The following is a 14,623-nucleotide window of genomic DNA, read 5'->3' as shown; positions in this document are numbered from 1 at the left end:
TATTTGTACGTGCTCCACTTTCCACAAGAAATTTTCTTTCAGCTAATGTAACAGTATGAGAATTTCCTCCACCTCGTAATCCTCCGCTTGCTCTTCTCGTAAGCACTTCATATATACCTCTTTGAAGGTTGAATGCTGTTACTTGGTGCTGGTTAGCCTTAACTTGATCTTCAGCAATTTTAATTACAACATGAGGAGTAAAAAGATTATTTTGATTCTCCTCTACATATCTCAAGGCTTGAGCATGCCTCGTATTGAAATATTTGACAAGACGATAAAATGTCAGTTGAACACAAGCTGTAATTGGCACATTTCTAGCTCCTCGTAAAACACTGTTAAAAACCTCCAACAAATTTGTAGTTAAAATACCATAGCGTAGGCCATCATCATGTGCCAATGTCCACTTCTCTTTTTCTATCTCGGACAACCAGCTCCAAGCTTCTTCATTCACTGTTCTAATCCTACCCATGATAAAATTGAATTTACGAACTTGATGAGCACTTCCTGCTTGCCATACTGCTCTTTTCAGCTGAACATTTTTAAAATGAGTGTTGAAATTACTGCAGATATGTCTTAAACAGTATCGATGATAAGCACGTGGTGGACTCCATCCAATAGACTCATCTGCGATGGCATTTAATATACCTGGATGCCTGTCAGAAATTAAGCATATTCCATTTCTATCTTTAACGATATGTGTTCTGAGCTGGAAAAGAAACCAACTCCAACTTGCAGTCGTTTCCTCATCGACAATTGCATATGCTAATGGAAATATCCCATTCTCTGCATCAATGCCTGTTGCAATTAACATCTTACCTTTAAATTTTCCATACAAGTGCGTGCCATCAATGCTAATTACAGGACGGCAGTGCATAAAACCCTGAATAGATGGTTCGAAAGCCCAAAAAATATAATTTAAAACACGAACATTAGAATTCACAGCTTGAAAAAAATTCCATGAAACAACTGTACCAGGATTTGCATATTGAAGTGCAGCCATATAATAAGGTAATTTAGCATAAGATGGCTCCCATTCTCCATAAATATCAACCAATGCCTTATGCTTTCCACACCATGCTTTCCTGTATGATACTGTATATTGAAATTGATCATTAACGGCTGCCACTATAGCTTCAACTTTAACACCGGGATCTTTCTCAACAATATGTCGGACTAATGTGCTAATCATCTTTCCACTGACATGTTTGTGGTCTCGACTCAATCCCGTAAACAAACAAGTGTGAGGACCCTCATATTTTGTGATTTGAAAATATCCATATTTTTTCAACAATGCAGCACGAAGCCTCCATTTACAATACTGAACATTATCTGATGATGCGCATCGTACGGACCATAATTTCGAATGCGACTGAACTACATTGTATGTTCGATGCTTCATAATGTGATAAAGATCAACAGCTCTCCTTACATCATCTTTACTCTCAAACATTAAACCTTTAGAAAATTCAGTCATCGAAGAGTCCCAAAATTGATTGTCAGAATTCAATCTTCGACCAGCACTAACACAACCACCATCATCTAAATTTATATCATTAAAATATTATGGAGGTTCGTGCAAACGAGATTGAGATTCTTCCATATTAATATTAGCTTGAACATCTTCATCATCATTCTCATCTTCATCATCATCATCATTACTGCTACTGTCCTCATCCATCCAACTGTCTTCATCTTCATTTTCATCTGACTCAAAACCCAGACTATCAGAATTTATTCCACCGACTACCCAATCATCATTTCCTATATGAGTGTCGTCTCCCGCACTTACTACTACTTGTACCAAAGGAGAAGTCACCATAGCAGAAGACACAGGAGAAGTCACCACAGCACTTGAAATAATTGGACAGCTAGGACCGGCAGTAGTGGAATGTTGTTCTGCAAAACCGGCCTCAACACTATCGGTTTGTATCATAGGAGTTACGAAAGGTGAGGAAGGCCCAACATTATTATCCGCTTGAGTTAAAAACCGACTATGATATCCAAAGTTTGGTACATCTTCTTTTTCAATATATAATTCTAAAAATCGACATTCTAAATATTTCAAAGGAAAGGTCAGCATTTCTTCGACATCATCATCGTCATCAATTGGAACCAAGATATATTTACTATGCATTAACTGTCCCGACAGATTAGGAGATCTCCATTTCAATTTTATTTCATATTTTTCTTTGTCTACAGGAATACTGCTGTATAAATGATCCAATAATTCTTGACGTGATAATGATGAGGATATTCTAATCATCCGATTTGCAGGGTGACTATACTGCACACCAGTTTGATCATTCTGTATCATGCCATCATAATACAATAAAACACGAACTCGAGTACTGACCATTTTCTCAAAAAAACCTACAATAAAATCAAGATTAAAATATTTAATATTATTAATTATTTTATCATTACAAAAGATTTACATGATACATGCATCATATCATCAACAAATAGGTACAGATAGATCCTATCCCATTCGAAAATTGTATTAATTCTATAGATTAATTACATTAATCAAACGATACGCAAAAAGGATCGAAAGAAATTTCGGCAGCATTTTCCCTTAGTTCTCCCCACAGGACTCAAAATGTGTGAGGAGAACTAAAGAAAAATACTGTCCGAAATTTCTCTCGAACCCTCCGCATATCATTCGAATAATGTAATTATCTATAGAATTAAATGCAATTCCCAAACTGTCCAAACTGGACAATCAATTGACCAATGTATGTATTTTACGATATCCATATAAAAATATATATTTCATATATATTTTATATGGATAACGTAGAATATTATACATTGATCAATTGACGGGTCTACGTTTTCATGAAATGCAATATATTTAAAAATTTAAAATACAACTGGATCTAATTAGATAAAGATAAAAATAAAAATAAATTAATGAGATAAAAAAAACGAACGCCGAAACCCGTGGGCCCCACCGTCATCTCAGCCCATCGCATCGGACCCATCGCCACGCGGGGCCCGCCGTCAGGGCACGCGGCCCCACCAACCGTCTGGGCCCACAACCGAGATGTGGGGCCCACCGCCGGGAGAGGCGGGGGCTGAGGACCGCCGTCGGGGCGCGGGGCCCGCCCTGGCCATCGGGGCGCGGGCCCACCGCCAGCCGGGGCCGGGGCCGGGCCCACCATCGGGAAGCGCGGCTCACCGCCGGGAAGCGCGGCCCGCCGCCGGCCGTCTGTGGCCGGCGGCCAAGGAGAAGGGAGAGAGAGAGGAGGGGGCCGGGGCCAAGGACGGGATGCGGGACCCGCCGCTAGGACGCGCGGCCCGCCGTCGGCCGTCTGTGGCCGACGGCCAAGGAGAAGGGAGAGACAGAGGAAGAGAGAGAGAGAAGAAGAGAGAGAGAGGGGGCGGGGGCCACCGCCGGGACGCGCGGCCCGCCGTCGGGACGCGAGGCCCGTCGCCGGCCGTCTGTGGCCGGCGGCCAAGGAGAAGGGAGAGAGAGAGGAAGAGAGAGAGGAGGGGGCCGGGGGCCCCGTCGGGACGCGCGGCCCGCCGCCGGCCGTCTGTGGCCGGCTGCCAAGGAGAAGAGAGAGAGAGAGGAAGAGAGAGAGGAGGGGGCCGGGGGCCACCGTCGGGACGCGCGGCCCGCCGCCGGCCGTCTGTGGCCGGCGGCCAAGGAGAAGGGAGAGAGAGAGGAAGAGAGAGAGAGAGAGAGGAGGGGGCCGGGGGCCACCGCCGGGATGCGGGACCCGCCGTCGAGATGCGGGACCCGCCGCCGGGACGCGCGGCCCGCCGCCGGCCGTCTATGGCCGGCGGCCAAGGAGAAGGGAGAGAGAGAGGAAGAGAGAGAGAGAGAGGAGGGGGCCGGGGGCCACCTTCGGGACACGGGACCCGCCGCCGGGACGCGGGACCCGCCTCCGGGACGCGCGGCCCGCCGCCGGCCGTTTGTGGCCGGCGACCAAGGACAAGGGAGAGAGAGAGAGGAAGAGAGAGAGGAGGGGGCGGGGGCCACCGCCGGGACGCGGGACCCGCCGCCGGGACGCGCGGCCCGCCGCCGGCCGTCTGTGGCCGGCGGCCAAGGAGAAGGGAGAGAGAGAGAGGAAGAGAGAGAGAGGAAGAGAGAGAGGAGGGGGCCGGGGGCCACCGCCGGGACGCGGGACCCGCCGCCGGGATGCGGGACCCGCCGCCGGGACGCGCGGCCCGCCGCCGGCCGTCTGTGGCCGGCGGCCAAGGAGAAGGGAGGGAGAGAGAGGAAGAGAGAGAGGAGGGGGGTGGGGGCCACCGCCGGGATGTGGGACCCGCCGCCGGGACGCGCGGCCCGCCGCCGGCCGTCTGTGGCCGGCGGCCAAGGAGAAGGGAGAGAGAGAGAGGAAGAGAGAGAGGAGGGGGCCGGGGGCCACCGCCAGGACCCGGGACCCGCCGCCGGGACGTGGGACCCGCCGCCGGGACGCGCGGCCCACCGCCGGCCGTCTGTGGCCGGCGGCCAAGGAGAAGGGAGAGAGAGAGAGGAAGAGAGAGAGGAGGGGGCCGGGGGCCACCGTCGGGACGCGGGACCCGCCACCGGGGCGCGCGGCCCGCCACCGGCCGTCTGTGGCCGGCGGCCACGGAGAAGGGAGAGAGAGGAAGAGAGAGAGGAGGGGGCCGGGGGCCACCGTCGGGACGCGGGACCCGCGGCCGGGACGCGCGGCCCGCCGCCGGCATGAGAAAAAGAGAGAGAGGGGAAGAGGGAGAGAGAAAGAGGAAGAGGGAGAGAGAGGGGGGAAGAGCTCACCGCCGCCGAGACCTCGCCGCCGTGCCGCCGGAGAGACGCCGGAGAAGATCGAGAAGGGAGAAGGGAGAAGGGAGAAGGAGAAGAGGGAGAAGGAAGAAGAGGGGAGAAGGAAGAAGGAGGGGAAAAGGGTTTGGGGAGGGGAAAACGCCATTCTCTATGGCGTTTTCTCCTTTTTTTTTATTTCTTTAATTATGTATTTGTAATCTTTTAATAAATAAATTAAATTAAATAATAAAAATAATAATTTAAATGATAATTTTTAATTTAAATTAAAATTAAATTTTTTTTAAATTTATAATTATAATTCCTATTTTATTATTATTTTATTATTTTTTTTATGATACTTTTTTTATTTATTTTAAAATAGTTATCATTTGAAATTATAATTTCATTTTTCTTCCATTTTTTTCTTTTTAGCATTCTATTACGTATTCTTTTCCTTTAATTAAAAAAATATTATTTTTTCTAAAGTTCAATTTACAAAGTTTTTTTTTCATATTTTTTCTCATTTTTTAACTTTACACTGTATTTATTTTTTGATCAAAATTTAATTCAAATTAAATTTTAAATTTTCCTCCCATTTTTTTCTTTATTTAAAATATTTTTTAAATAATAATGTTTAAATTAATTTAGTTATTTAAAATATTATTTTTAATTTCAATTACAATTTTAATTCTTATTTCTTAAAATTAAAAATTATAAACTTTGTTCTTCAATTACAATTACAATTTTTATTTTTTTTCAATTCTTTATCTTTTTATGAAATTTTTTTAGGTCATTTTTAAATTTTATTTGAAAATTTTTTTAATTAAATAAATTTTAATTTTATAAAATATATTTAAAAAATATTTTTATTTCAATTAAACATTAAAAAATTTTTTAATTTTTAATTTATAATTCTTATTTTTTGTGACTTTTTAAAAATTTTCACTTTTTAACTTTTTAACTTTTCCTCATTTTTTTTAACTTTTTAATGTATTTCTTTTTTTATCAAAATTTAATTCAAATTTAATTTTTTTAAGTCACATTTCTAAAATACCCTAAAAAAGAAATTGTAATTAATTTAATTTAATTTTATTCTTTTATGATATATTTTTTTAATCTAATTTATAATTTTTATAATTTTTAATTTTAATTTTAGTTTTTTTTCATTTTTATCTTTTTGATATTCTATTACGTATTTTTTTCTTTTATTTATAATATTTTTTTAAAATTTATATTTAATTTAATTTAGTTATTTAAAATATAATTTTTAATTTGATTTACAATTTTAATTCTTATTTCTTAAAATTAAAAATTATAAAGTTTGTTATTCAATTACAATTATAATTTCTATTTTTTTTCAATTCTTTATATTTTTATAAAATTTTTTTAGCCTATTTTTCAATTTTTTTTGAATCTTTTTTAAATTAATTATTTTTAATTTGAGAAAGTAATTTTAAATAATATTTTAATTTCAATTAATCTTTAAAATTTTATTTTTTTAATTTTTACATTATAAATTTTTTTTTTGATTTTTTAAAAATTTTAAAATTTATAATTTTTTTAAAAAATTTTTAAGACAAGCATTTCGAATGATGTTTTTCAATTAAATTTTAAATTTTTATTTCTTTCATATTTCTTTCTCTTTTTTTTTTCTATGATAATTTCTTTTTTATTTCTTAAGATTTTTTTTGACATCTTTTAAAAAATTTTTAAATAAAAAATCTAAATTAATTTTTTTAATGAATTACAAATTCAAATCTTTATATTTTAAATTTCAATCAAAATTATAATTTTAATTTATTAATTAATTTTAAAATTTAAAAAACCAATTTTCTTTTTTTTCACGATTTTTTCTCCTTTTTTTTATGAAAAAATTTGAAAACGCCATTTTGAATGGCGTTTTTAAAAATGCCATTCAAAATGGCGTTTTTAGAGACGCCATTCTAAATGGCGTTTCTTCTTTTTTTTTTTTTTTTTTTTTGGGACGATGCCACCGTAGAAATGGGGGGTGACGTGGAAGGGGAAAAAACACCATTCAAAATGGCGTTTTTTCCTTTTGCATTAGTTTGGTAAATAAGTTTCGTTTTGATATATTTTGGTAAATAAATTTTTTTTTGTATTATTCCGGAAAAGAGCTCCATTTCATGTGTTGCAAAGATATCACTAAAAATGTCATGATCAGATATCAACATAGATCCTTACAAGAAGTCCCGGAATTTCGAAGATTGGAGTATCATAATCAAAAGAGGAGAAAGCCTTCAAAAGAATCTTTGCATAAAAAATGAGGCCATCATAGGGAGTGCTGTTTTATGAACAAAAAAAAATTCTAACGCTACGTGATAAAAGTCGATTAGTTTGCCAAGTCAGGAACATGTAGGCTCATCAAGTTTTTTGTGTGCACCAATAAGTGCCCCAGTGTTCCTCTTATAGAAGTTTTTAATTTTGGCATCCATCTCATCCCCCAGCATATCCTCCCTGTCTGCGTGAACATGGGCAGCTGAAACTGTAGGGAACTTTATTTTTCACAGCGATCTCAGTGCAATAACAATATATTCTGGGATATTGATAGGACTATGGTGCTCATAAGGCTGCTTAGCAATGCATTAAGCACAAATCCATGAGCCCACCATGTATTTTGCTCGGTTTGCAGCAGATATGACATTTATGATGCTTAGAATTGCAATACATGCTGCTTAGCAAGCCTCACTCATATCTATTTCCACAAATGGCACTAATGGACCCATAGATGATTCGACAAGAACTAGCCGGATCCACAAGATGATACTCATGCAGACATCGCAGCCCCACGAGTCACGACCTTCATTTATGTCAAATGCAGCATGCCAATATCATCATGATCAATGCACCAGACCAGCCATTGTGTTCTATATATGTTCGAGATCAACCAACATGCATCCATGTGCCGTCCCTTTCATTTTACTCATGTTAGGACAACTGTAATGGCCTGATTTCCACATACTGTTTGCTGCAAAAGCTTTCCCTGTACAAAACTTGTCATCATCATAAAATAGAAAGGCATGAAAAAGTAACACAGAGATGCTTGATTGGTTCATGCAAAAGTGACTGATTGTTAACAGAAGTTCCGCAATAGTCACCAAAAAGCAAAGTTCTTTTGATGTTATTCCTGAAAATAAGTCCAAACAATACTTTCCTGATTTTTTGAACCCTTACAGTGCATAGCACCTTGACCAACCTTGTGTGCTACCTAAAACGACCGGCCAATCATGTAACAACTCATCCTTCAATAACAATGCAAGGAACACATAACGATGATAAATGAGAAAAATCTGGGAAGGGAAGGTCAGAAAACAAAATTAGGTGCCAAATTGAAAATTGCTACTCATTATTTTCCCTTCATTCTGAATCTGTCAAAACAACCATGGAAAACAATCAAGAAGGATTATGATTAAATTAAAACAGTTCATAAAACGTCTGCAATTTGTATCCCATTACTACAACCATAACTTCAAAAATGTTGACCCTACAGAATTCTTAGACGTCCTGGGAAGTTACATAAGGATGAAGCTGTCTTACAACATACAAGCCCAGCGAGATTCCAGAAATCAGTTTACAGTGCAGCATACACCTCACAGCCACTAGCATAAATAAGGGGATTCTACACCTAGCATAGGTGCAGATAACAAAACCGAATGAAATATAGTAGAAATTAAGCACCACCTTGAGCTATCATATCTTTCTTACCTACCTTCTGCTGAATTTATTATAGTGCTTGTTTTCAACACTTCCAGTTCAACTATCTTCCGAACCCTGTACTTGTATCGCTGAGCGAAAAATAGAAAAGCACAGAAATTGATTAAGCTCAAAACTGCCAATAACCAGTACAAATAATCGAACCTCCCAGTATTTATGTTTTGGGAGAGCCATGATGGGCGCCCTTCAGCCTCATTCCCGGTGACTGATTTCACAATGTTGTTCAATATGGTGGCCACAAAGCAACCCAGACCACCAGCAACAGCGGCATAAGCCGATCCAACACTCCTCATGGCATCTGGAGCCTCCTGATAGAGGAACTCAAGAAGACCTACAATGCAAAACACTTCAGCTACTCCAATCAAGCAGTACTGTATCAACAACCAATAGGCACTCAGATTGGGCATTGAAGTAAGGAAAAGAGACTGATAGCCATGTTTGATGGCGTAATTCCTTCTGTACCTCTCAAAAACCCCAGCCCATGCCACTGATAAAATAGATAATGCCAGGCCGAGGCCTACTCTTTGAAGCTGAGATGCACCCTGAGGGTGACCTGTGATGCGGCGTGACAAGGGTGCAAAGGTGGAATAATAGAGAGCCAGGATGAGAAAGATGCTTAGGCCAGGAAACACAGGCATGCAAGTAACTGGAAGTTTCAGATGACCCATGTGGGTGTTCATAGTATAAGCTTGTTGGACCGATAAGGTCAAAAACTCAGTCAATATTACACTAAGCATTATCGTGCAGGTTGGTATTGGTAGAAGTTTCAGTAGCATCTTAACCTCTTCAACTTGTGTTACAGTGCAGAGCCTCCAGGGACTAGGATCTGCACCATCCTCTTTCAGTTGCAGAGCTGCCTTGTCTAAATACCTAAGAAATCCAAAACACCGATACATCATCGATTGCACATTGACAATATTTTTAAAGAAAAATAAGTCATCTAGCTATTGACAAGAAGAATTGAATGCAAATATGCTTGCATATGCATGAAAATGATGCAGTGAGAAATGAGAGAACTGATGTTTATATAAATTCAGCTTAAAATAACAATAGAGAAAAAACAATATGCTTATAAAGAAAGAAAGAACAATAGAGAGAGCGCACAAACCGGATAATACCTGAAGTCATCAGTGTGCTCTATCTTCCCGCTACCCTTAATGGCAGATCTTGTGCCAGGGACCTCGTACAGGCCAATAAAGTCACTGCTAGAGAAGGGCACATTTCTCTTCCTGAAAGCAGCGACAAGGACTTGAGAAACACGTGTGAGAGGACTGCCACCTGGTAGCCTATGCCTGTACAAAGGAGTGCCAAGAAAAAAGATCGCATTTGAAATGCCCATTGCTATGGCCAAAGAACCAAAGGCAGAAGCCCATCCATGTTTCATTTGAATGTATACCACCATGGTGAAGGCCGCAATTGCACCAATGGTGACAGAAAGATAAAAGAAGTTGAAAAATCTATCCAAGTGAGCCTTGTAGTCTCTACTCCTCTCATCAAACTGATCAGCTCCAAAAGATGAGACACAAGGCCTTATCCCCGCAGCTCCAAAAGATGTTATGTAAAGAACTATGTAGAGGTATAGCATCTGCCATGGTTTTGCTGGTTCACACGTGCCCAAGAGTATAGAAAGCTGATCACACTGAGCCTGATTTGGTACAAAGATGCTCATTGTGGCACATAATGTTATTCCTGTCAAACCCTAGATAACACCAAAAAAAAAAACATCATTAGACATCTAGAATAAGTAAGCTAAGATGAGGAACTGATGATTAATAAAAGCAGATGGACACTTTGACAGCTTGCTGCTTGGAAGGGGAAAAAGGGCATTGGTAGCAACATAAAAGGAAAATAAGCCTATGAAACTTTTTGAAAGACATTTACGTACAATAGGAGAGACATCATGAATGGATAATCTTAGTCTAATGATCTTGAAGGCATGAATAATTAAAGAAATACTATCTCTTATATGAATTAATTTACTTAAGTTATACAAGACAGTTGCATGCTATCCACAAGAGCAAACATTCGCAAATTATTTTGATAACTAGCAGCACCACATGGTGCATCAAGCATCAAGATTGTTTAGAACAAATTGCAGGATCCTAACATCATCAGATACTGAAGAAGGGTAAATCAATGCAATCATAGCTTCTTCAAGGTCAGTTAAGAGACAGCAGAAACATAATGACTCATTGAGGTTGTCCAATGATTTAAACACTCAAGTTAGGCTCAAATTTAAGCTCAATCAGACTTAGGCTTGATAACAATCAAAATTCCATGCGTCATCGGATATTAGAAAGGGGTAGGGCAACTTAGGGACGGATTCTTCATGGTCAGTGTAATGAATCATGCAAATATAACAAGTTTCTTTTTGATTGCTCGAACTCAGCTTGAGTACAAGCTTGAGCAGGCTGGGCTTGATAGATCAGACACCCCATGCATGGAGCACTTAAGGACAGAAAGTCCATCCTATCAGTCAGCTTATCAACTCTGCTCCATCGTTTGTTCTCTTGCTCCCACCCCTCCAGCTCACTGATTATTCCACCTGCCACCAATACCACTTAAGTCTCCTCCCAAAGTCCCAACCATCCACTGTCACATCCTCTGTTCGCTTCCTCTTCAATCTCCATCACCCACCTCCCACCATGATCAAGCCTTGTCACTTGTCACCTCCTCTGCTCCTCCCTCTCTACTCCAAGTGCTTTCCCCAAAATCTACTGCCATCAAGCCTGGCCTCAACACATTGTAAACTTCTTGAAGTCAAGTTAATCTTGAGTTGAATTTAAACCAAGCTTGATTTAGTATTGATATAAGATCAAATTAATTTTGGTGAATCAGGTTTAGTTCAGTAAGTACTGGGCTCAATTAACTTGATCAAAAGCTAACTAAGTCGAGCTTCATCTCAATCTTTGGGCTCAGAATTAATTTCAAGCAGAGGTTCATGAGAACCACGCTTGATCAAGCTCAGCTAAGCTACACCCCTATTCTCCATGAAACTCTGGAGAAAGGGATATGGAGAGAATACAGAAAATTCTGTCATTCATAAACATGCATCATGAGCTAAAATGGTGTTTCATAGATATCCAACTTAAAACTTAGAATTCTTGAGAACTTCCCAAAGGAAGATCATATTCCCTTACAACAGAAGAAACATGCACACAGGCTATGGAGAAAGAGGAAGAAATAGCGAAAGAAGTGGAAAAAAGAAACAGGTTATCAATGTTCTTACCAGAAGATAGATAGTCGTGAAGATTGTGATCGTCCAATATCTACCAAGGTAAGCATCAGCCAGAAATCCACCAAGCACGGATGAGGCTTGTGATATACCCAGAAAATTGTTAACCGCATTTGCAGAGCTACTAAATGGGCGGTGCATGACATAAAACATGAACGCCACCATGTTCACAGATAGCCAAAGTAGGCCATCCTCTCTGCCATCTCGTTACCTGACCACATAAATATCCAACTTACAGTTTTATTCAACTATAGAAGAAAATTCAACAAAGATGTTACAAAAATTCAGAAAAAACACATGAATTAGAATGTTATGACAATAAAATGGAGATCCTAACTAAACTTGGAGAATGTAACAAAAAAAAAAAAACTAAACTTGGAAAAAAGGCAGAACAGAGACATTACGCATCAACAAATAAAAAAATCAAACTGATCACAAAGGCAAATGCTTTTTCTTATAATTAAACACTGAAAGAAGGAATGAAAGAACTTTCTTTCTGCTTTTTACTAATGTGCCCGTTTATAATTGATAGGATACATATGACGTTTTGTTTGCTAAAAAAATAACAGAAGACTCACCTGATTCGCAAAAAAATAAAGTTAAATTGATATAGGGTGCAAGAAAAACAGTAAAAATACCTTAGATTCTCCACTAAATAGCAGCCGAAAGATTAAAAAAAATAAAAAAAATTGAAGCAACTGTAGTAGAAATGATAGACCAAAAATGAAGAATGCTGCAATCCATCCGCCGGTCTTGGAAAGATCTTCAATTGGCTTCCCTCTTATATTCACCGGCGTCGAACCACCAGCAACATAGTCCCCGCCGATCGCCGCCGGAAACCGCCTCTCATCACTCTCAGTGAAGTAGATCCCCAACTTCTTCCGCCGCGCCAACTCCAGTATCCCATCCCCCGGCACCGGCGATCTCCCCGGCACGCTCTCCGGCGACCGGATCTCCTTCGTCTCCATCCCTTAGAAACCGAAAAGAACCACTTTTTTCCCAACAAAGGAAGGATCAGGGAGTCCTGGAGATCAACCTCAAGACCGGGATTCCATCAAGTACGGGAATTCCAGGGCTCCTCGCACCTGGGGTGAGGGAAGGATCACAGAAATGGGGTGGGCGAGCATTAAATGCGTTGCCCAACCAACCATCAGATCGGACAGTGGGAAATTGGGGCAATAAATGAAGGAATGGAACAGAGAGCGAGAGCAGAGAGACGGCATTAATGGCCTCAACTGTCAGGGAGGCGAGCTGGAGAGGATCCATGGCCGAGGACCGTCGGATCTTACGGAACTCGTTCTCACGCCGTCGCTCTCAATGGGACCCAACCTCTAGGGTTTCCACAGGTGACAAACCCTAACCCAAGGGGGAACAAAAATATCTTCGTCGCTTCTCCTCGCCATTGGTGACCAGAGAGGTAGAAGCCAGAAAAGCTCTGTCACGAGCGGTGCATATAGTTCTTTATGCGGGAGTATGATCTACCGGCAATAGCGCCAGATGGACCGTTTAGCGGCATATAGTTCTCTATGCGGGCGTATGATACACCGTTAATAGCGCCAGATGAGCCGTCCTGCTTGCCCTTAGATGAGGGGAAGTCTGGTCGAAGGTGTAGGACCTGGGTCTCTCTCAGTGATGTTGACAGAAGTTATGCACATCTAGATTCTGAAGAACTTTCTTCTATCCTTCGCAGTGATAGTGCATTTTGTATGATTGAAATAAAACACCGATTGCCACCTGTGCACCTCATCATGATTTATTTCCATGATCTCACATTATTATCATATTATTTTGGTAATTTAGTATTTGACCACATTTCATACATTGCACTAGTCTTGCAAATTATAACGATCCGTCTATCATTCCAATGAGACAAGTTTTATATCCCTAAAAGAGACCTTCTTTATTACTCATGAAATGAATAAGGAAAGGGCAAGCTATCTTGTCTCACTCAAGTTATACCAACTGTCAGGGCCGGCCTGGGGCAAGTCAAAATGGATGACCGCCAAGGCTCCCATATTTTTTTTTTTTTTTTGTTGGTAAACCAGAACATAATGGCTCCCAAGTCCCAGCAATAATTTTTCAGCTCTCATCATCTCGGACCAGTATTTCTCCTTTGATTTTTCTCTTGATTTCTCATCGCCACTCATCACCTCGCAATGCCTCCCTTGATTTCTCCATGTTCTGCTGTTCACTGATGCTTCTTTCTTGCTTTGAGAATCAAAAATCAGATCAAAATTTATCAAAAAGACAAAAAAATCTTTTCAATCCTCCTCCTTCAATCTGCTATGGATTTTAAGCTTTATTTTTTGTCGATTTATTGTTAGAAAATTTTTTGAAATCTTAGTTGAGCAAATTCTCTTTTTTTTTTGATTTTTTTTATCTTTCTGACACCGTTGGGCCACCATCGTCACCGGAGCCTGTGGTTGTCGTCGTCCGGTCATCGGGGACCGCCCCTTCAATTGTGGGTGATGTTGGTCAGGGAAAAGGATCTCTCTTGCGGCCTTGCCTCAGGAACGACGGATGAGTCCTCTGTTTAAAAGAGAGGATCCTCTATTTTACCATGGAAGAAGAAGGAAAAAAAAATGGTCCACAATCCACACAATAAAAATAAAAAGAAAAAAAGATGGTCTACACTATTTCGTTAAAAAAAAGAGAGGATGAGTCCTCTGTTTTACCGTAGAAGAGGAAGAAGAAAAAACAAAAAGAAAAGATGGTCCACACAACATAATTGCATAAATTTGTTGATTATGATCTGATTAGTTTAGGCATATGAAATTTGGCCCATCTATGTGAGAGTCTCAATCAAGGGTCAACATCCTTGCATTTTATGGAATACATTTAATTTTGTACACCGAGGACTTATTTTTTTAAATAAATATAATTATAGTCTTTATATCCATCTTATTTTTCTGAATAGCCTGTGA

The 14,623-nt window shown here is 40.4% G+C and overlaps 1 protein-coding gene across 1 annotated transcript; it reads right to left on the bottom strand.

Moving 5' to 3' along the window:
• Positions 1 to 8,135: 8,135 nt before the first annotated feature.
• Positions 8,136 to 13,107, bottom strand: LOC105051108 (protein NRT1/ PTR FAMILY 6.1). Its single transcript, XM_010931402.4, is given in 5 exon segments — positions 8,136 to 9,334; positions 9,583 to 10,163; positions 11,694 to 11,875; positions 11,878 to 11,910; positions 12,418 to 13,107. Coding segments are annotated over 5 exon segments (1,929 nt in total). The 5' UTR covers positions 12,668 to 13,107; the 3' UTR covers positions 8,136 to 8,451.
• Positions 13,108 to 14,623: the final 1,516 nt, after the last annotated feature.

Source organism: Elaeis guineensis, chromosome 9 (assembly GCF_000442705.2).
Source record: "Elaeis guineensis isolate ETL-2024a chromosome 9, EG11, whole genome shotgun sequence".
In the NCBI taxonomy this organism is placed as follows: Eukaryota; Viridiplantae; Streptophyta; class Magnoliopsida; order Arecales; family Arecaceae; genus Elaeis; species Elaeis guineensis.
This window is presented reverse-complemented; position numbering and strand designations above follow the sequence as displayed.